Source organism: Pongo pygmaeus, chromosome 4, assembly GCF_028885625.2.
Source record: "Pongo pygmaeus isolate AG05252 chromosome 4, NHGRI_mPonPyg2-v2.0_pri, whole genome shotgun sequence".
NCBI classification, from domain to species: domain Eukaryota; kingdom Metazoa; phylum Chordata; class Mammalia; order Primates; family Hominidae; genus Pongo; species Pongo pygmaeus.
Window position 1 is genome coordinate 132,778,619 of NC_072377.2, and position 22,094 is coordinate 132,800,712.

General features: G+C 36.3%; 1 protein-coding gene across 4 annotated transcripts in view; it reads right to left on the reverse strand.

The window, feature by feature from the left end:
- Positions 1-22,094, reverse strand: part of FBN2 (fibrillin 2) — a 282,926-nt gene that overhangs the window by 49,781 nt on the left and 211,051 nt on the right. For all 4 annotated transcript variants that reach the window (XM_063665204.1, XM_063665206.1, XM_063665205.1 and 1 more), the window contains 8 exons: positions 20,950-21,075; positions 11,172-11,294; positions 10,427-10,549; positions 5,131-5,292; positions 4,379-4,447; positions 3,791-3,916; positions 2,517-2,642; positions 1,775-1,927 (listed from right to left, as the gene is read on the reverse strand). In XM_063665204.1, coding sequence (XP_063521274.1) covers positions 1,775-1,927; positions 2,517-2,642; positions 3,791-3,916; positions 4,379-4,447; positions 5,131-5,292; positions 10,427-10,549; positions 11,172-11,294; positions 20,950-21,075 — 1,008 coding nt within the window. The remainder of the gene's footprint in view (positions 1-1,774; positions 1,928-2,516; positions 2,643-3,790; positions 3,917-4,378; positions 4,448-5,130; positions 5,293-10,426; positions 10,550-11,171; positions 11,295-20,949; positions 21,076-22,094) is intronic.

A 22,094-nucleotide genomic window follows, 5' to 3' on the forward strand; every position in this document is an offset into this window, starting at 1 on the left:
TTTAAATACTCTTTTTCTTCTGATATGCAGAGCTTTAAAAAACATCCAATATATAAAGATTAAAAAAAGAGAAGTACAAATTGAAAAAGGAATTACAGATTGCACAAAGGTAAAGACATGCAAAAATAATGTTGTAGAGGGGAAATAGGTAAACAATGAATAATGAATGAGATGCGAATTTTGTCTTTTTTTTTTTTTTTTTTACTGTGTCTATTGGTTGGAATGTGAAATTTGAGTCATCAAAAACAATGCATTATGAAATAAAATAGGGACCATAAAAGGTATTCTTACACATAATTCACCAAATCAATGGAAATTTAAAAGAATTCTAATTTGCAAGATGAAAAATGCTTCTGACGCTCACTGCTATACAAGTGAGTAAAACTCCTGAACACAGTATTACGTAAAACTTAAACTGCATACTATATTCCAAGTGCTATCAGGTCAGGGATATTGTATATTTCATCCACCAATATATACCGAATATTGAGAACAGATAGAAAGACAACAGATGCTCAATTTAATGGTTTCTAATTGTCTGGAAATGTGCAAATTATAATTTATATGTATAATCTCCCTAATTGTCATTGCAACCATATGAATTAGTCACTGTAATTATTTATTATTCCTATTTTATACATGAGAAATTAGTTTCAGAAAGGATAAATACTCTGCAGGAGGTTCCACAATAAGTATCCTAAGAGTTTTGATTTAAATACAGACACGTCTCTCAACTCCAAGCCTTTCGCTTCTTCTCACAAAGAAAGTGCCATTTTAAACCCCCAAATCAATGATCTTCAATTTGTAACTATGGAGTTTGAAAGTTGAGAATTGTAGGAATATTTCTATTTAATTTTATGGAACATAATAATGGCAAGATAAGGCTAAGAAAATCCATTTGACCAGTGAATTGGAGCCACTGAAAAAGGCCTATGTGTTGCTTTTCATCATTTCTCTCCTTAATTTCATCAACATGAAACATTTAAATACATATACCCTAAGTAATATTTGGTAACAAATGCATAATCACTGTTTCTTATTTGGCCTACTGGTTCAACTCTTAGTATCTATAGTTATTAAAAGTAGCCATTCTCCAGGTCATAAAAGAGAACCTGATGGACAGCAATTTTAAGACAAGCATTTTTGCTCTTATCTCTATTATCTTTCACTTTTTCTTTCAAAAGAATCTGTCTTGTGAAAAAAACATGACCAAGTGAAGACAAGCTCTATTTTTTGCCTAAAAATTTCATTGATGTCTGAGGAAGAAGATGTAAAAGGCCCATTTTGACAATGGGTTGCTTTTATGTAAAATTCTCTCATAAAAAACACTTCTCGCTCATAAAAAACACTATTTTCCACGGCTGAACTAAAAAAAAAAATCCTTATTGAATTTAGTTTTTCTCCAAATATTATACCTTCCATGTCTAGCACAGTGACATACAGTAGTTGCTCAAGAAATATTTGTTTGATGAATAAATCTATAATTGACAAGCATAGTTTAAGACAGAGTTTAAATGGACTAATGCTATAAACTCTAACTCTTCAGCAATGGATCTTATTTTCAGGATTCACAAGCCTATCCAACATAATGTCTCAGAAGTTAGTGTTTGAATTCCAAACAGGACCACTTGGGAAACAGAACTATATGATGCTCTTGGGATTTTTTGGAACTGAGCATCTCTAGTTTTAGCATGCAGTGACTTTGACTATACTGTTAGATATATGCGTGTATCACTGACGTGGCAGTCAGCAGATGCATGAGCCGTGTGCTTACCTGTTCCTGGAGTTGGGCATGGTTCACAAGGTTTGTTCCAGGCTTTGCCCACATTATATGTGCAGCAGCACATCCTTTTCGTCACATTGAAAGGCAACTCATTCTCACAAGTGGTTCCATTATAGCTTCGGTAGCAAAAGCTTTTTCTCATGTCTACATAAAGAAAAACAAAGAAGCTAGCCATTTGTATCCACAAGTAGTTTATAATGAAGCCCACACAGGTGTAGACATCAAGTTTTCCTGATGAACACAACTCAGAAAACCTTCTTAGTCATTGGAGGCTATCTTGAAATAACTATTTAAACATAAATCATTTTTAGATTAACGTCTCCCATTTATCCTTAGATAAAGTATTTCACTTACAATTTTCTTGGGAGACAATGTTAATACATATTTGTTTTTCTCTCAAAATCATTTATTTAATTAAAAAAAATAAAGCATTAAAATTTAAATGTTCTTTTATTTGTATATTAATGTTCACACTATATGAATGGAGATGAAAAATTTAAGAATATATAACATTTGAGGAGATTTTCTACATTAGACTCATGCTTTTAAAAATTTAAATGTATATCCAAAGGTCAAAAACTTGATACAAGGCCAGCAGCTTGCAAGACACTGAAATACCTCAATTCACGAAGATTTAACTTCCAAACTTCCTGAACAATAATTCTGAGACATAAGTGCTTTACGTGTGAAGTCGACAACTGTGCTCTAATTAATCTCAGAGTTCTTTACCTACCCATGCAGTTGTGGCCTCCATTGACCTGCATGTACTCAGGTGGGCAAATGCAGGTGTAATTTCCCAGGGTGTTATAGCAGGTCCCAGGCCCACACACACCAGGATGTGCAAAACACTCATCAATATCTAGAGTAGGCAAGAATATCCATTAATTAATAAATCTATTTTTTCAATGAATTTATATTACTTAATGACTGAACAAAGCATAGGTGATTCTCTAAATCCCCATTTATGCAAAACTTAGAAACAAAGAAAATATCCCAAATATGCATTTATATAACACAGATACATCTTTCTTCAAAAGAAAAAAAATCCCCATATTAAAAAATATACAGCATCAAAAGAAATTATTCTAAAGTGGCAAAAAATAATTTCCTTGGCACCTATATATATATATTTTTTATTGCAATTCACATTCTTCAATTGGAATTTCTTTAAAGCCTGCTTTTGTCCTATGTCACTTAGGCTAAGTTTTAATGCCAACTTTAAAGTGAATGCAGGTTGGGAAAGCCTTTGTCTTTGTAGCTTCTTTCAAATTAGTAACCATTCAGAGATTCTTAAAGCAGTGCAGCTGCTGGTTGTTCTCCTCATTACATCCTATTTCTTCCAGATGCATTTATCAAACATGTTCCAAAAGAAAAGTTATAATGGAAATAATTACACTACACGTTTAATGTTCAGTTAGAAGCATTCATTTCGCAATTAAAATATTGAGATTCTACTGTAAGCTAGAACTTGTAGCTGTAATGATGAGTAAGATGTGGACCTTGTCTCCAGAAGCCCCCAGTTTAGTGGTGAGACAGGCCCCTAAAAGAACTGAAATACCATGTGATAAAGTGGGGGGACGGAAGCAAGAATGGCAGCTGCATAACCTTTGAACTTCTTCATACCATATAGTCCAACATTTAAAAATTACTGATCAATATTAAGTTAATGGTCACATTTAAGCTTACGAATTTTTCCTATGTAAAATGTAATTCTTATCAATATATTCACTAATAACTTACTTCATATTGTAGGTTTTCACACTATCCCATTTTCCAATTTATATTTAATCAACCCTCCTAGAAAAATACAGCGAATTATGGCAATGAGCTGTAAATTAATTTGTCTAGCATCATACAACTTAGCCACACGGATATGAAAGGAAAAAAGCTATGAACCAATCTTAATTGAGCCTTTTGTAGAATGTGAGGATGGGCCTTTCCCCCAGGCCTCAGCAGCCATTTTGTTTTAAACAGCACTGAGCATTTTAGGCATCAAATTCATCTCACCTTCACAGATGCGGGTTTCCTCGCTGAGGTAGTAGCCTTGTGGGCACTCACACTGGAAGCTCCCAAAAGTGTTGATGCAGTTTCCACCCTGGCAGAGACCTGGTAACTCCTGGCATTCGTCAATGTCTACAAAAGGGGAGACAGTGCACTTAAAACAAACACCTTCATGAAGGATGAGAGTTAATATTAGAGCTTTCAAAAGTGTGATCTTGTAAGAATCAGCAGATTTCTATGCATCCAAATGAATGCACACTTAGATGGCAAGTTTATTCTGCTCAAATATCTTCTTGGCTTTGTCATAGAACCTTTACCATTATCTGAGAAAATGAATAAAGTTAAGTTGGGGATTATTCAAGGTAGAGGACAATGGGAAAGAGTTTCTCTGCAGAATAGTCAGACATCAAATCACTTCAATGGATCATTACTGCTTGATAAAAGTGGTAGTTTAACATTTTAGTAATTAAAGTCCATCTGTAATTTTACTAAATTATCCTGTTGGGGCTGCTCTGCCCTAGCTTTTCTACCAGCTTTTCTCTATAATTAACTCTTTACCTTGTTTGAATCTAGGTGACAATGGGATTAGCTCACCTTCTAAAATGATTGTGATGGGGTTAGGTCTGAAGCCTTCACCTCCGGGACACAGGGTGTAATATTCAGCTACAAAACAATAGAAAAATAAGAGGTTTGATACCTGTGTCCAAGTGGCTGAGACAATGAGCAAGCATTCAGCAAATGACAGGCTCAGTATACTCATCCTAAGGGGTGTATCCAAATTTTTCTTAGTGCCCTTTCAAATACATTTAAAGTTACACATTTTACACAAAAGATCATGCTTTATTAATCACATACACAGTAGAATAACACGAACCATTTGTTTTTAATTAAAGAAAAAATTCCCTTGCAGCTCTTTTAGCTAGTAAATTAAGACTAGAGAAAACAGGCTTTGGTTCATGTTCATATCAGAACAGATGTTTCAATTTAAGGCATTCTATAATTGACTTCAAGAATACAACACACCTATGAAGCTGAACTAAATAACCTTTGAGAAGAATCAGGAATGCACTTTATCTGGATATCATGGAGAACTGATATTAGTACTATACATAAATGATTACAGTTAAAAATTTTTTTTTAACATATCATGATAAAACACAGGAAGAGAGGAATTCAAATCCTTTAACACTCTTGGCTGGTTTCAGAGTGATCACTGAAAGTAGTTCAAATTCAATTTTTTTGTTTTGTCCTCACTAAACACTCCTCACTCCCAGCTCAGGAATAAAATGGCAACAAATCTTTAGATACCAATTGGTTTTCTTCCTCTTCTTCAGCTTTGTACTTACTGCTATTGACAGGGGGGCATGTCTCACAGGGGTTTCCCCAGGCCTTTCCCAGAGAGCAGCAGCATGAAGAGCGACTGACGCCCACCCCGATCTCGGTGTTGCAAGACAGACTCCCATCTCCTCGAGGTCCAAACTTCAGGTAGCAGTTGCCCACACGGTTGTCTGCAGAGCAACAAAGGAGCTTACAGTTGCCCTTGCTTACATAGCAAGGACTCCATTTTAGGGAAAAGTCACTCAAAGGATGAAATTCAAATTTTGTACGTTAACATGAAAGGTTCCTTTTAATCCTTAAGTACCAAGCAATCTCCTGGCTTTTCAGCTTTTTCGAGATTGAGTCAGAGGAAGCCAATCATGGCAGACTTTCCTATGTTTGGAAATCCACATAGACCATATTTTCCTATACTCATGGAATGGACAATATAGTAAGAAATTTCTCATTTGGGACATACTGGACCTCCAATAATAGGAATACAATATATTTTTTGTATAGTTAATCTATATCACGAGTTTATCCAATGGTTTAGTTTCAACTTGCATAGCTAACTTTGCAGGTTTTGGAAAAGATAGCCTGTAACAAACTTAGAGAAGATATTTAAGGGATCAACTAATCTAAGGCTTTTCTTTATCTCTACAGTTATCATCCAGATCACTCCATTGAGTCTGTGGGTTTAAATATTACTTTTTTGCTGAGAACTCTCAAATTTATGGTTCTGTATCTCATCTCTCCCATGAACTCTAGACCCTTCTGCCAATTGCCTATTTCATTTCTTCTCTTAAACATCTAATAATTATTTCAAACTTAATACATCTAAAATCAAACTGTCAATGCTCTTTCCTCCACATACAAAATCTGCCATCTTCTCTCCCAGTCTTCCGCATTTTCAATAAAAGGAAATTCATTTTTTTTTTCAGTTGCACAGGCCCTAAGCTTTGACATCATTTTTGACTCCTTACTGTGATTCCTTATCCAATCCAGTAGTAAGGGCTGTCTACTCAACCTTCAAAACATATCTGGAATCTGTCTACTTACCACTGTCTCTATCACTACAATCTTTTTTTTTTTTTTCAATCACTACCGAGTTCCAGCCACCATCATTATCCCTTTACCTAGTTTAATGTAATAGTTTTCTAACTCTTTTTGCAACTTCCATTCTTGACTAAACTATGGTCTACTTTTCCTTCTGTAAGCCAGAGTGACCCTTCAATAGCATTACCTTAGGTCAGGCAACCTCCAATAGCTTCTCTTCTCAATCAGAATAAAATCTAGAGTTCTTAGCAGTCTACAAAGTAATTTTCATCCCTGGCTGTGCATTAGAATCATTCGGGTTTTTCAAAAAAAATTATTTTCCTTTACTTTTTCTCAGATTTTGCATTTTGTTTTGTTGCTGAATCTCAGATGCAGCAAGATTCTCATGGTCCCCCTTCTAATTAGGTTTATTTATATTTATTTATTTATTCATTTCTTTTTTTGGGACGGAGTCTTGCTGTGTTGCCAGGCTAGAGTACAGTGGCAGGATCTTGACTCACTGTAACCTCTGTCCAAGTGATTCTCCTGCCTCGGCCTCCCAAGTAGCTGGGACTACAGGCGCCTGCCACCACGTCCAGTTAATTTTTGTATTTTTAGTAGAGACGGGGTTTTGCCATATTGGCCAGGATGGTCTTGATCTTTTGACCTTGTAATCCGCCCACCTCAGCCTCCCAAAGTGCTGGAGTAACAGGCATGAGCCACCACTCCCGGCCTAATTAGGTTTACTTATTCCTCATTTATTCACTTGTTCTTTCTCTCTCCCCCCTCCCTTTCTCTTTTATCCCTATTCTTCATTCCCATTGTCCTTTCCTATCAGATCATCCACATTTATTTAATGTTACTACTTTTTACATGTGCTCTTGCAAAATAAATATTTTTGTTTTAATGTGTTCATTTTAAATTTACACAAATGTCTTTTGTCACACATCTCATTTCATTTTTATAACTTTTCTAGTCATGCTTGTTCTGTTAACCTCCAGTCTGTTGACTCCGTGGTGTATAATTGCCTTTAAAAAAATCCCTCCTCTCCAAAAATGGTTTCTAAAATCCTGCCACCACAAAGAATGCTGCGATGAACATCATATATGTGTCTCTGTATGGGCCTATGAGTTAATTCCATTGCCATATACAGCCACAGAAGGAATTGTTGATTCACAGGATTTGCCTATACTTAGCCTTCAGTCTGGAAAAATAGTCATCATTTTCCAACTACATCCAATGAGCCCTTTAATTTTTAATATTTTTAAGTATTTTAAAAAATAATTTACAGAAGGCATATTATAAAAAATAATACACAGAAGAAAAAAGTTGATAACAACTTTATTAGCAATATTAATAATAATATTATTAATCATAGCTAACTCAATTTTTTAATCTATATTTTCTTGGTTTTGAAGATACTCTACACAAGATGATCTTCTGAATGCAACTAATTGCTTATCAACTGTCATTCATGGACTTGGAATATATCCATTTTGTAAAAACCGATTCCAGGTTTCAAACACATCTCTAATGGGTTCTAGCTTATCATTATTTCTGGTTCTTCTTCTTGTTCTTGTTTCATAAAAATGCAATACCCAAAGGAATGTCTGAAAACATTAACAGTTCATGATTTTGTTGATGAGAGGACAGCCGTCTTCTTTAAAGGCTCCACAAATAGAAAATGTTTTCATTTTTAGATTTATCAACACCAATTAGAATAATCAATCTAATGACTGTATTTCTACATCACATATTTCCTTCCAATAACCTTTTATACATACCTGCCTTTATCTTTGTCTGCTTATGAATCATATCAATTAAATTTTGGTACAGCAATGTCATGAAAATACGAAATAATCCACGAACCTGGGATGGTTCAGGTTCTTGTTACCAAATATTGTGGGTTGAAGTTCTTTCCATTGACTAAGTGGATGAGAATACTGTATTTCCTTTGTCTACGGAAATACACTGTCCATTCACTTGTTGATTCTGAAGTTTGAAAACATTCACCTAGAATATTGGTCTCTGAAGACAGTCGGGGATTGTGCTTAGAAGATTCATTTCACCATCACCTTTAGAATCCAGACAAAAGAGCTGCTGCTCTCTGTCTCTCTGTAGACACTTGACTCAACTAACAATTGTGAAATATTTTCCACTGTCATTTTTTTTTGTTTGCCAAAAATTATGGCCAGAAAGTAAAGACTTCTAAATTCTCAGCTGTGTTCAATAAATGCTAAAAGATTTCAAGTAAGGTGTCTCCAGTCTTCTCTTGTACTTTCTTGAAAAATGATACAATCCTTAGGGCAATATAATAAGAAAACTGAAGGATGATACAACAGTGACATTTTATTTCACTAATGCATGTTCCTTCTAGGTGATGCCATAATTTTCCACTTCTTATTGTTTTACTCTGTTTGTTATATCCATTGGACATAATGTTGAACATTGACAAAAATAACAGCTACGATGATAAAATGTCAAAATGTTTCAAGACAAAGGAAAAACAAGATCTCTTAACATTTTATAATGTTTCAGACTTATGAAAGGGTCCAATAGACTCCTACGGCACTTGTGAGATAGAATTGAGTCTTTGTTTTTTTGGCAATAAGGATGAATGAAAGCAATAAAGTGTCAATCAATACAAATAGAATTGCTCCAAAAAGAAACTCAAACACTAAAATCGATTATACATTGACAGTTAATCGGTGTACCATTGTGCAAACACATTCTCTGCAGTGCTGCCCTGGTCTACACTTCTACCAGCAGAACAGAATGCTCCTCAAGGCTCATGTTCCCACCAATACTTCACATTATCGAGGTTTCCTAATTTTTGCCAGTATATGAAGTGTAAAGTGGTATTCATATAATTGTTTCAAATGGACTTCTTATTCCTAATGATTTTGGGCATTTGTTTGCTTACATTTGTTAACGTTTAGACTATCCTCTTTGATGAGTTGCCTGTTCACAGCCTTTGTTCCAAGGAAAGTTTTAAAGAAATATTGAGGCCCCAGTGAGTAAGAATTTCTGAGGGTGCAACAGGCATCAATATCTTCTCCAGGTTCTAAATGGAGTTTACTATGCAGCCTGGGTTGAGAATCACTTTGTGAACTGGGGGAGTGCTCCTCTGATTCCTCTCCTCATCCCTGTCCACTCCACTCACTCCTCTCTTGCTACACACAGCCTTGGGCTGTGTCTCTAACGCCAGCCTTCTCCTGCCACAGGCCCTTTCCACTGGGTGCTCCTTGTAACTGCAGGCTTCCCTCAGAGGTCCAGTTGGCCTGTCCCCTCCTTAAAGGCTCTGACTCCCCCATCCCTAATATAACATGGCACTTCTCCTCTAACCACCTCCAGTGCCAATTCTGTTTGTTCTTGCTTTTATTTATCTCCCTGCCTCTAGAATGTAAACACAAAAGCAGAGAATGTGCTTGTTCTGTTCGCTGTTGCAACTCCAGCCCTTAGACAGAAGGCTCTCAATCTTTACCAAATGAATTATTTTGAATGGAAAACACAGACTTGGAGTAGCCATAACTGATAATTAAAAGTATTCTCCAAAACCTGAAAACAGTATATAAGTTGTGTATAAATCACACCAGCAAATATTCCTTCCATTTGCTGCAGGCCCAAAAACTGACACTGAGGACAGTAGGCAGATTTCTACTCACGCGAGGAATTCTCCACCCCTCCCTTTTTTTGTATACTTTCAGAAAATTCTCCAGACCATTTCCTTCTCTAGGAAAATACAGGAACAGTGCAGATAGTAAAAGCTGGACAATTGTTTTTTTAAGATCAGAGGTGCTGACCACAGATTCTGAACCTTCATTACCGCCTCCTCCTCCTCCCTGTCACCTCCCAACTTCTTTCACTCCAGTGGTTTGGCTCATAAATCCATCTCTCTAATTCCTTGCTTCTCACCACTTCATTTACTTTGCTATATGACTCTTCCAGTAGGCAGGAGAAATAGATATTCTAATAGCTACACCACCACTCTGGGTTATCCTGGCCAAACACTGGACAAGGAGCCAGGCGGCAACCTAGGCCACTGCCTTAGCTCTGCCATTTGCAAGCTCTGAGACCTTGAACAAATTACAGCATTTCTCTGTGCCTTGGTTCTCAAGTCCGTGAGAGGAGGAAGGTGGAGCAGATGATTTGGAAGAGAAACACAATAAAAGTGACCATATAGTGTTTTGTTTTTAAGTTAACTGTAGCAAACACTCATCACAGTTCATTATCAAGAGAGTTTGAATATTCAACTTGATAATTCTATTTGTTTCATATAGCTTTACTTACCAACACAACCCACACCAGTTGGGTTCAACTGAAAATCGGGTGGGCAGTTACACTCATAGCGACCAGGCGTGTTGACACATAGGCCATTGACACAGTTTATGGGATCTGCACACTCATCAATATCTAGGAGAAGCATTTAAAATGCCCAGGTTACCATTTTTACTTTTTCTGTGCATACTGCTGTTCCAAAGAATTTGGTGGAATTTTTGCAAGTTAGTAGATTAAAGATCGCTAGGAAAGACTCAACACAATAAAATAAAGATCTTAAATTTTGGTATATACCTAAAACAGGTTCCATGCATCAAGCACACAGTATTTATAACAGCATTTAATATCCTTAATAAATACATTGTAATTAATTAAAATTTATTTTAATTAATTACAATTGAGGATGAAAAAATTATGTCACTATTTGCTTAACAAAAATCACATACATACATGTATATATACATATACTATATATACATATACATGAACATATATGTAGACAAAGAGACACTTTACTAGTTTCATGTCAGATATTTAATATTAACAATTATATAGATAACAATTTAATATTATTTACATAAAAATGCATCAATTCCATAGTTACAAATAAATGTATCTGAATATAATTTTCTTTTTCTGAAAAATGTGTAACCTAATGCATAGATTAGCTAAGCAGAAATCTCAGGAATTTTTATGCTTAGCACAGAATATTCATTTCAATGAATCAGAACACAACTTAGCCGGTAACTGACCATACCTGTACAGTTCCCTCCTGTTCTGTCCAATTCATAACCATCATCGCAGATACAATGAAACATTCCAGGCAGGTTATTACATGTTCCAAAGACACAAATGTTTTGGAAGGAGCATTCATCAATATCTGAAGATTAAAAAAAAAAGTAATCTCTCATTTACAAAGACATTTTAAAATTTTAACGTAATATCTAACATTAGTGCATTTTTCTACCCCCTCAGATGTTTTTATTCAGTAAAGTTTTTTTTTTTCCTTTTTGGCTCGGTAGGTAAGTGTAAAGGGCAAGCAACTAATGTTCACCTGTGGAACTAAGATATACAAGAAATACTGTTTTCTTGGTAAAATGAGTGTCTAGTATTTTAAATGACTCGGATTATGATATACTTAAATAAAGAGTTGGTTCAAGGCACACAAAATACAAAAATTAAATATAAACATGTCAAAGAAATGAAATTGTAAAAAAAAGATAAAAGCAAATTCAAAGATTCTAACTAATTAGTGCAAACAGCAGACATTTTATAGTTGATAAATGTTTTATATTATAAAAAAATACATAATTATTTTTAAATATTGGAGATATTAAAATTAACTTTTTAGTTACACAAATTTAGTTAAATATTAATTAACTTTTTAGTTTTTACTTCCTTTTTATTTTGTAATCTTACCGTTATTATAAAGCAGTTAGAGAAGAAATTTCTTCCCTAATTTCATGTTAATAAGATGATCCATTGACCCCATATTCTAGTAAATTTCATTAAAATATCTCTATTGAATTGGACTAAAAATTCATTTATGAAAAGTTTATGATAGTCTTCCATGAGGCTTTAACTCAAAGTTAATAAATATGAAGTTATCACTCCTCACTCAAGTGAAAATCAATGTGTATGTATAGCTGTGGAAATAATCTGAATTTCTACTCTCAAAAAGAGGATGGACATTTTTGTATATAAACTGCCTAACACTCTGAGAATGCAGACCAGGCACATCATTTTAGGCTAGACTAGACAAATCATCCTAAACTGCTGTCCTCAGACAGTTATATCTTAAGTCTAAACAAGACTTCTTTGGTCATTCTTCACAGTTAAAATATTGGTTTCAACTATTTTAGATTTAAGGTATGGTTCCAATCACGTTTAAAGTTTAACATGTGCAAAGGTGTCTTTTACTGTGTTGGGGGTAAGAAAGTTATTCTCTTTATATAAATGAATAAAAACTCTTTAAGCTAGATTACAATTGAATTGTGTTAATTTATACTCAAAAAGGGAATTGTACTATCAGCCTTCTGAGTACGCATTTTTTTTTTTTTCAGACAGGTTCTTGCTCTGTCACACAGGCTGGAGTAGTGGCACGATCATGGCTCACTGCAGCCACAATCTCCTGGGCTCAAGCAATCCTCCCCCTTCAGCCTACCAGGTAGCTGGGACTATGGGCAAACACCATCACACCTAGCTAATTTAAAAAGTTTTTGCAGAGACAGGGTCTCCCTCCCTATGTGGCCCAGGTTGGTCTTGAACTCCTGGGCTCATGGGATCCTCCCTCCTTGGCCTTCCAAAGTGCTGTATTAATAGGTGCGGGCCACCATGCCCGATCCATTTTACTTTTAAATGAACTTTGTTAGAAATTTCTTCCACCTAAATAATGTAATTGTTGTATAAAAGAAGGTATTTTAAAAGATTACTGTCTTTCCTTTATAAAATTGATACATATTCAAAAATTCAAATAATACAGAAAACAAAATAGCAAAACAATTACTCAAAAATGTTTCCATCTAGAAAGAATCATTTAAGATCATTTGAGACATTTTTATATACGTATTTAGACAGTGACGCTAAAACAATCTGTATGCATCAGATAAATTTACCATCATCTCAACAGTTTTAAAATACTTTTCTAATGTTAAGAATAAAAAACGCTAAAAATTTTTTGGCTTTATGCTAAAGTTGAAATGTAATTTTTAGACAGTATTAATGAATTCTATACAATAAATTATAAGAAAATTAGCACTCATATATCTTTCCAACTCCTTATTTTAATCATTTTTACTTTTTCAATGTCTATGGCAGTTTACCATAATTTCCACAGTGTTTAGTACTAATTATTTACTTAAAGGGATCAATAATGGTTGTATTACAACTTCTCCATTTGTTTCTTGATTGGCTGTGTTTCATTGCTGATTGTTCTTTTTCCAAGAAGGGTGGGACTTTTATGAAAACACAGGTGTTTTCTACCAGATGTATTTCATGTGTAAGAAAATGCTTATTATCCTTATAATTAATATTAAGTATAATATTTTCCACATTTCCTCAGAATTTTGTGGGCATGGATCTAATGTCTTTTGGTATTGAATATTTCTGTTTAGCTCATGAATTGCCTTTTTTTAAAATTATACTTTAAGTTCTGGGATACATGTACAGAATGTGCAGGTTTGTTACATAGGTATATGCGTGCCATGGTGGTTTGCTGCACCCATCAACTTGTCATCTACATTAGGTATTTCTCCTAATGCTATCCCTCCCCTAGCCCCCTACCCTCCCACAGGCCCCAGTGTGTGATGTTTCCCTCCCTGTGTCCACATGTTCTCATTGTTCAACTCCCACTTATGAGTGAGAACATGCGGTGTTCGGTTTTCTGTTCCTGTCTTACTTTGCTGAGAATGATGGTTTCCAGCTTCATCCATGTCCCTGCAAAGGACATGAACTCATCCTTTTTTATGGTTGCATAGTATTCCGTGGTGTATATGTGCCACATTTTCTTTATCCAGTCTATCATTGATGGTCATTTGGGTTGGTTCCAAGTCTTTGCTATTATGAACAGTGCTGCAATAAACATACACGTGCATGTGTCTTTATAGCAGAATGATTTATAATCCTTTGGGTATATCCCAAATGGGATTGCTGGGTCAAATGGTATTTCTGGTTCTGGATCCTGGAGGAATCGCCACACTGTCCTCCATAATCGTTGAACTAATTTACACTCCCACCAATGTAAAAGTGTTCCCATTTCTCCACATGCTCTCCAGCATCTGTTGTTTCCTCACTTTTTAATGATCGTCATTCTAACTGGCATGAGATGATCTCTCATTGTGGTTTTGATTTGCATTTCTCTAATGACCAGTGAGGATGAGCTTTTTTCGTATGTTTGTTGGCCTCATAAATGTTTTCTTTTGAAAATTGTCTGTTCATATCTTTTGCCCACTTTTTTACGGGGTTTTTTTTTTATTGTAAATTTGTTTAAGTTCCTTGCAGATTCTGGATATTAGCCCTTTGTCTGATAGATAGATTGCAAAAATTTTCTTCCATTCTGTAGGTTGCCTGTTCACTCTGATGATAGTTTCTTTTGCTATGCACAAGCTCTTTAGTTTAATTAGATCCCATTTGTCAATTTTGGCTTTTGTTGCCATTGCTTTTGGTGTTTTAGTCATGAAGTCTTTGCCCATGCTTATGTCCTGAATGGTATTGCCTAGTTTTTCTTCTGGGGTTGTTATGGTTTTAGGTCTTACATTTAAGTCTTTAATCCACTTGAGTTAATAATTTTCGTATAAGGGGTAAGAAAGGCACGCAGTTTCAGTTTTCTGCATATGGCTAGCCAGTTTTCCCAGCACCATTTATTAAATAGAGAATCCTCTCCCTATTGCTTGTTTTTGTCAGGTTTGTCAAAGATCAGATGGTTGTAGATGTGTGGTATTATTTCTGAGGGCTCTGTTCTGTTCCATTGGTCTATATCTCTGTTTTGGTACCAGTACCATGCTGTTTTGATTACTGTGGCCTTGTAGGATAGTTTGAAGTCTGGTGGTGTGATGCCTCCAGCTTTGTTCTTTTTGCTTAGGATTGTCTGGCTCTTCTTTGGTTCCATATGCAATTTAAGGTAGTTTTTCCTAATTCTGTGAAGAAAGTCAATGGTAGCTTGATGGGGATAGCATTGAATCTATAAATTACTTTGGGCAGTAGGGCCATTTTCATGAGACTGATTTTTCCTATCCACGAGCATGGAGTGTTTTTCCATTTGTTTGTGTCCTCTCTTATTTCCTTGAGCAGTGGTTAGTGGTCCTCCTTTAAGAGGCCCTTCACATCCCTTGTAAGTTGTATTCCTAGGTATTTTATTCTCTTTGTAGCAATTGTGAATGGGAGGTTCACTCATGATTTGGCTCTCTATTATTGGTGTATAGGAATGCTTGTGATTTTTGCACACTGATTTTGTATCCTGAGACTGCTGAAATTGCTTATCAGCTTAAGGAGATTTTGGGCCGAGACGATGTGGTTTTCTAAATATACAATCACGTCATCTGCAAACAGATACAATTTGACTTCCCCTCTTCCTATTTGAATACCCTTTATTTCTTTCTCTTGCCTGATTGCCCTGGCCAGAACTTCCAATACTATGCTGAACAGGAGTGGTGAGAGAGGGCATCCTTGTCTTGTGCCAGTTTTCAAAGGGAATGCTTCCAGCTTTGCCCATTCAGTATGATATTGGCTGTGGGTTTGTCATAAATAGCTGTTATTATTTTGAGATACGTTCCATCTATACCTAGTTTATTGAGAGTTTTTAGCATGAAGGGGTGTTGAATTTTATTGAAGGGCCTATTTTATCAAAGGCCTAGTTTTATCGAAGGCCTTACTGCATCTTTTGAGATAATCATGCAGTTTTTGTCATTGGTTCTGTTTATGTGATGGATTACGTGTATTGATTTGCATATGTTGAACCGGCCTTGCATCCCAGGGATAAAGCCAACTCGATCGTGGTGGATAAGCTCTTTGATGTGCTGCTGGATTCGGTTTGCCAGTATTTTATTGAGAATCTTTGCATCGATGTTCATTAGGGATATTGGCCTGAAATTTTCTTTTTTTGTTGTGTTTCTTCCAAGTTTTGGTATCAAGATGATGCTGGCCTCATAAAATGAGTTAGGGAGGAGTCCCTCTTTTTCTATTGTTTGGAATAGTTTCAGAAGGAATGGTACCAGCTCCTGTTCGTACCTCTGGATGAATATGGCTGTGAATCCACCTGTTCCTGGATTTCCTTTGTTTGGTAGGCTATTAATTACTGGCTCAATTTCAGAACTTGTTATTGGTCTATTGAGGGATTCAACTTCTTCCTGGTTTAGTCTTGGGAGGGTGTATGTGTCCAGGAATTTATCCATTTCTTCTAGATTTTCTAGTTTATTTGCAGAGAGGTGTTTACAGTATTCTCTGACAGTAGTTTATATTTCTGTGTGATCAGTGGTGATATCCCCCCTTTATCATTTTTTATTGTGTCTATCTGATTCTTCTCTCTCTTCTTATTTGTCTCACTAGCAGTCTATTTATTTTGTTAATCTTTTCAGAAAACCAGCTCCTGGATTCATTGATTTTTTTTTAAAGGGTTTATTGTGTCCCTATCTCCTTCAGTTCTGCTCTTAGTTATTTCTTGTCTTCTGCTAGCTACTGAATTTGTTTGCTCTTGCTTCTCGAGTTCTTTTAATTGTGATGTTAGAGTGTTGATTTTAGATCTTTCCTGCTTTCTTCTGTGGGCATTTAGTGCTATAAATTTCCATCTAAACACTGCTTTAGCTGTGTCCCAGAGATTCTGGCATGTTGTGACTTTGTTCTCGTTGGTTTCAAAGAACCTCTGTATTCCTGCCTTAATTTTGTTATTTACCCAGTAGTCATTCAGGAGCAGGTTGTTCAGTTTCCACATAGTTGTGCAGTTTTGAGTAAGTTTCTTTTCTTTTTCTTTTTTTTTGAGATGGAGTCTCGCTCTGTCGACCCAGGCTGGAGTGCAGTGGCGTGATCTCGGCTCACTGCAAGCTCTGCCTCCCCGGTTCACACCATTCTCCTGCTTCAGCCTCCTGAGTAGCTAGGACTACAGGTGCCCAGCACCATGCCCAGCTAATTTTTTTTGTATTTTTAGTAGAGATGGGGTTTTACCATGTTAGCAAGTATGGTCTTGATCACCTGACCTCATGATCCACCTGCCTTGGCCTCCCAAAGTGTTAGGATTACAGGCATGAGCCACTGCGCCCGGCCATGAGTGAGTTTCTTAATCCTGAGTTCTAATTTGGTTGCACTGTGGTCTGAGAGACTGTTTGTTACTATTTCCATTCTTTTGCATTTACTGAGGAGTGTTTTACTTCCAATCGTGGTCAATTTTAGAATAAGTGCTATGTGGTGCTGAGAAGAATGTACATTTTGTTGGTTTGGGGTGGAGAGTTCTGTAGATCTCTACTAGGTCCACTTGGTCCTGAGCTGAGTTCAGATCCCGAATATCCTTCATTTTCTGTCTCACTGATCTGTCTAATATTGACAGTGGGGTGTTAAAGTCTCCCACTATTATTGTGTGGGAGTCTAAGTCTCTTTGTAGGTCTCTAAGAACTTGCTTTATGAACCTGTATTGGGTGCATATATATTTAGGCTAGTTAGCTTTTCTTGTTGCATTGATCCCTTTACCATTATGTAATGCCCTTCTTTGTCTCTTTTGATCTTTTGGTTTAAAGTCTGTTTTATCAGAGACTAGGATTGCAGTCTCTGCTTTTTATTTTGCTTTCCATTTGCTTGGTAAATATTCCTCCATCCCTTTATTTTGAGCCTATGTGTGTCTTTGCACGTGAGATGTGTTGCCTTTTCTATCTGAAGTCTTCAATCCTCCTCTATGACTAAAGTTGACAAATGTAGTAAATCTAAGTCTTTGTCTTACAGTTTAGGCTTTGTATATCCAGTTCTTTGTTCTATTGTGGGAAAATGTTTGGTTGTTTAGTACTTTTTTTCTAGTTGATTTTTTGGGCTCTCTTCAGCAACACCAATTATACTGATGTTTATAGTTTTTGTCTTTTCTCTAATGGTGTTAATTTCTCTTTCCTCTTTCCACTGTTATTATCTCAGGCCCTTTCTCTATCCTAGCAATTACATTTTCATCTGTATGTCCTCTGTTTTTTGCTGTTTTTATTTAATAATTCTCTTATTTTGCTGTATTGGTCCCCATTTCTTATTTCCCTTGATTCTACAATCTCCCTTTTACTCTATAGCTCTTATAATCTCTATAAACTTCTTCAGCTACATTTATGATTCCATTAAGATCATATATGGCATAAAGTACCTATGGAAAATTTGTTTTATTTCTTGAGTAGTTTTCTTCCATCGTGGGTTGGTTCTTTAGCTGATTTTGTGTTTTTCTTCCTTTCGTTTTCACAGAATGCCTGCATAGTTGCTACTGTTTTTCAGCTTGTATAGACACTACTTGGCCTGCCCTTTCAAGAGCTTCTATTTACTTTAGTACAGTTTAAATAACATCTCTTGATATCTTTCCTTCTTTATCAGATCTCTTGATATCTTTCCTTCTTTATCAGAGCTTTATGTGGAAGACAGCTAGTTTTGGTTTCATTAAAGCTGTATTCAGTCGCCCAAAGTTTCATACGGTGGAGGGAGAGAAGATTGAGAATAGAGAGAGCTCCTCTGGGCTCTATGTTGATGAACTTGGCCTTTGCTCTCTCCTCAGAAATTATAGAAAATGGTCTGTATGTAAGTCCGTTCCATTTAATGGAGTCCTCTCTCATGTTCCTGTAAGGGCTCCTCCAGATTTTATATTCCCCCATTTTGGTGGAGTTTACTGGGAAATGGCCACTTTCAATAATTTTTTGAATTCTATAGAAATTCTGAGACTTTGGTGAGAAGTGGATGCTTAGTGGAAAATATTCATCGGAGGATCATGTATTTATAATAAGATGAGTAGACAATAAGGGATTAAAATAGTAAATTCAGGAGCAACTGTCCAGATGACCCAGACCTTGTGGAGAGGACAGAAAAACAAGGAGAATGGCCAGAACCATGGAATTACATTTTTTGGATCTCGAAAGCTGGTGTTCAGCTGAATGGAGCAGAGGGGTCCAACTGAGGGTGAACTACAGGTGTGCCAACCCTCAGCTGCCCTGTCAGTTAGCAGTTTCTCTCTGTGGTAATGACATATGAGAAAACTAGATGTGACGGAAGTACAGTAAACAGTAACTATTTAGCACCATCTTGGGGGAGAGGGAAGTTCTGAAAGGGCCTATGCCACCCATAAAGTAATACACAATTAGGAAAGAAAAATCCTGTCTGGGTACAAAGAATTTATGTTGGTGAAAGTGGCTACTGCTGACCTGTTCCTTCTCCCACTAACTCTTGTCAAGCTGATGTAGATAATAAATCATGTAATTCCACATTTACATTGATTGACATTTTCTACTAATTCTACTACTAAGCTTCAGTGCTTAGAAGAAACCAGGACTGGGAAAAAAAGGAACTCACCCTACAGTTGCCTTATATAAAATGGATTAGATTCTGCCCAATCTTGTGGGTCAACGTAGAAGCACGAATGCTTTCAGTTTCTAACTTCATCTTCCCTACGGCCAACTGTTCATCCCCTTTTTCTGAGTCTCTCCAAATTGGTTGCTATTTCTGGAGAATTTCATGAACTTTTGGCTCACTTTCTTTCTTCAGTGCCACTTCTGATGGTGAAGCAGAGTTGGGCTCCACTCTGAACCACCGCAGGTTGTATAATTTGGTTTTGTTTAGTTGACGCTGATGAATTGTGTGTTTGTGTGTGTGCACGTGTGCCAGTACTTGCCAATTCTGTTCATTCTGGTTAGATACTGATGTGGGGGAAGTTTTTAATCTGTTTTCATTTTATCATTTTTGCTCAGCAGTTAGGTATTTTTTTTTTTTTCATGAGGCTGCATGACTGGAGAACTGAGTTCTTTAGTTGGTTTGTTTGTTTGTTTTTGTTTTTGTTTTTTTTTAGACTGAGTTTCACTCTTGTCCAGTCTGTAGTGCAATGGCGCAATCTCGGCTCACTGCAACCTCCGCCTCCAGGGTTCAAGCAATTCTCCTGCTTCTGCCTCCTGAGTAGCTGGGATTACAGGCATGAGCCACCATACCTGGCTAATTTTGTATTTTTAGTAGAGATGGAGTTTCTCCATGTTGGTCAGGCTGGTCTCGAACTCCCGACCTCAGGTGATCCACCTGCCTCGGCCTCTCAAAGAGCTGGGAATACAGGAGTGAACCATCACGCCTGGCCCAAACTGAGTTTTTTTTAAAGGTTTTCTGTGAATCATAAATTCTGCTGAAGCCCTATGGTGTATAAATTATTTTCAATCTCTCCTTTCTTCCTTTATATTTTCATATAGTCCCTATTCATAACACATTGATGGCTTAAACTATATATAATGTGAATTGAGTTTCTAATTTAATAGAAAATCCAAATTCTTTTTCTTGGAAAGATATCATACTAGGCACAAAGACCCATTTCTAGGAAAGGTGGATGATGTCATCACTTAGAATAAGGAACCACTAGTATTAAGCAAAAGTACAGCCCTTGTTGAATCCCTGAAGAGGACTTCCATTCCCAGACATACAGACAGCAGTCTCAACCACGAAGGTAAATGCCAAAAATGAGCTTTTTATGATTTTGATAAACACAATAAATAGTGGTAGTTGAGACAAGTAATGGAGCATACTTTAAAAGCTGAATAGTTTCTCCACATGTCATTCATTTAGTGATAAAAAAGAGAAAGGAGAGAAGAAATGGTTAAAAAAGAAAAAAGAATGAGCCAAACTTCCAACTACTGGCTCTCGGCCAGGAAAACTTCATAAGAGATGAAAGCCGCCTTCATCATTATTCATTCGGCAAAATAATCCACGCTTAAACGAATGACTTTTATATGTGCAGCATGTGCTATGTATTCTGCTTCCAGGTGGAGCTCGTTCCAGCCCTTGTTGTGGTTTCATTTACTGTGGTTGATCCAACTTGAAAATGAGCTGGAATCCTGGTGACCCACCTTGGCAGGATCTGCTGTCTGAGGCTGGAGTGAAGCCCATCTCACACTCGCAGCGATATGCACCCGGGACATTAAGGCACTGTCCGTTCTCACAGAGGTTTATGTTTTCTGCACATTCATCAACATCTGTGTAAAAAAGTAAATTACATCTCTGTTAAGTTCCAAATTTCATGACACGTTTTCTCCTTGATCTATAAATAGATCAGTTTTACTGGCTTGACTTAATGCTCATTAACATGAAACAACAGTTAATCACATTCACTTAAAGGAAGGTATCAACCTGAGAGAAAATCTATTTATCCTGCCCCCTAACATTCAATTGTAATATAATTAAAGAAAAGCTATTTAACCTGCACCCTAACATCCAATTGTAATATTATTAATAGGAGAAATGCAGACATCTCTCACATTTGTCTTGTTTCTCTTGTCAGTAGTATGCCAACATTATTTAGATATGAAAAAGAACATTGGAATTAATCTTAAAATGGTGATCATTCTTTGAGAAAATTATAGTATTCGAATAAACAACTGGCTTTTTCACTAATTCAAGTGTTTTAAAGCAAATTAAAGACACTATGGGAATGGGGAAAGTTTCTTTCATGTCATTACAATCTTATAAAAATACTCCTATCTTAATTACACAAACAGACATTACTCACAGACCTTAAAGATAATTTAATTCTATCAAGCGGAATAAGAGGGAAGGAAAAATCAATGTTTAGTGAGGGTGTCATTTGCCATGTGCTGTGCTGGTGGCCTGACATGCATTTTTTCACTGAATTCACCAATCTCCTGAGGTTTAGAAGAGGAAGAACCTGTGGCTAAGAGCAGCCAAGTAAGCTGACACAGCCACTCTGAGCTAATAATGCATGTTGACTGAGCCAGGATCTGACTGCAGATGTGTCTGACATGAAAGCCACGCTCTTTCCTTGACACCACAGTGCAGAGAAATGCCAGGAAAGATGCAAAATCTAAGGCTACAAGTTATGAAGCTTTAAAACTGAATAAACATGTTTCCTTAAACAGGCATTTGAAAATGATGAGGCTGCATTTTTGATGTCAAGAATTTGAAATAAATTTAGTCTATCCGTTAATTATGGGTTTAAAGTGTGTACTGAAAATCAATTGAGAAACACTTATTTTAT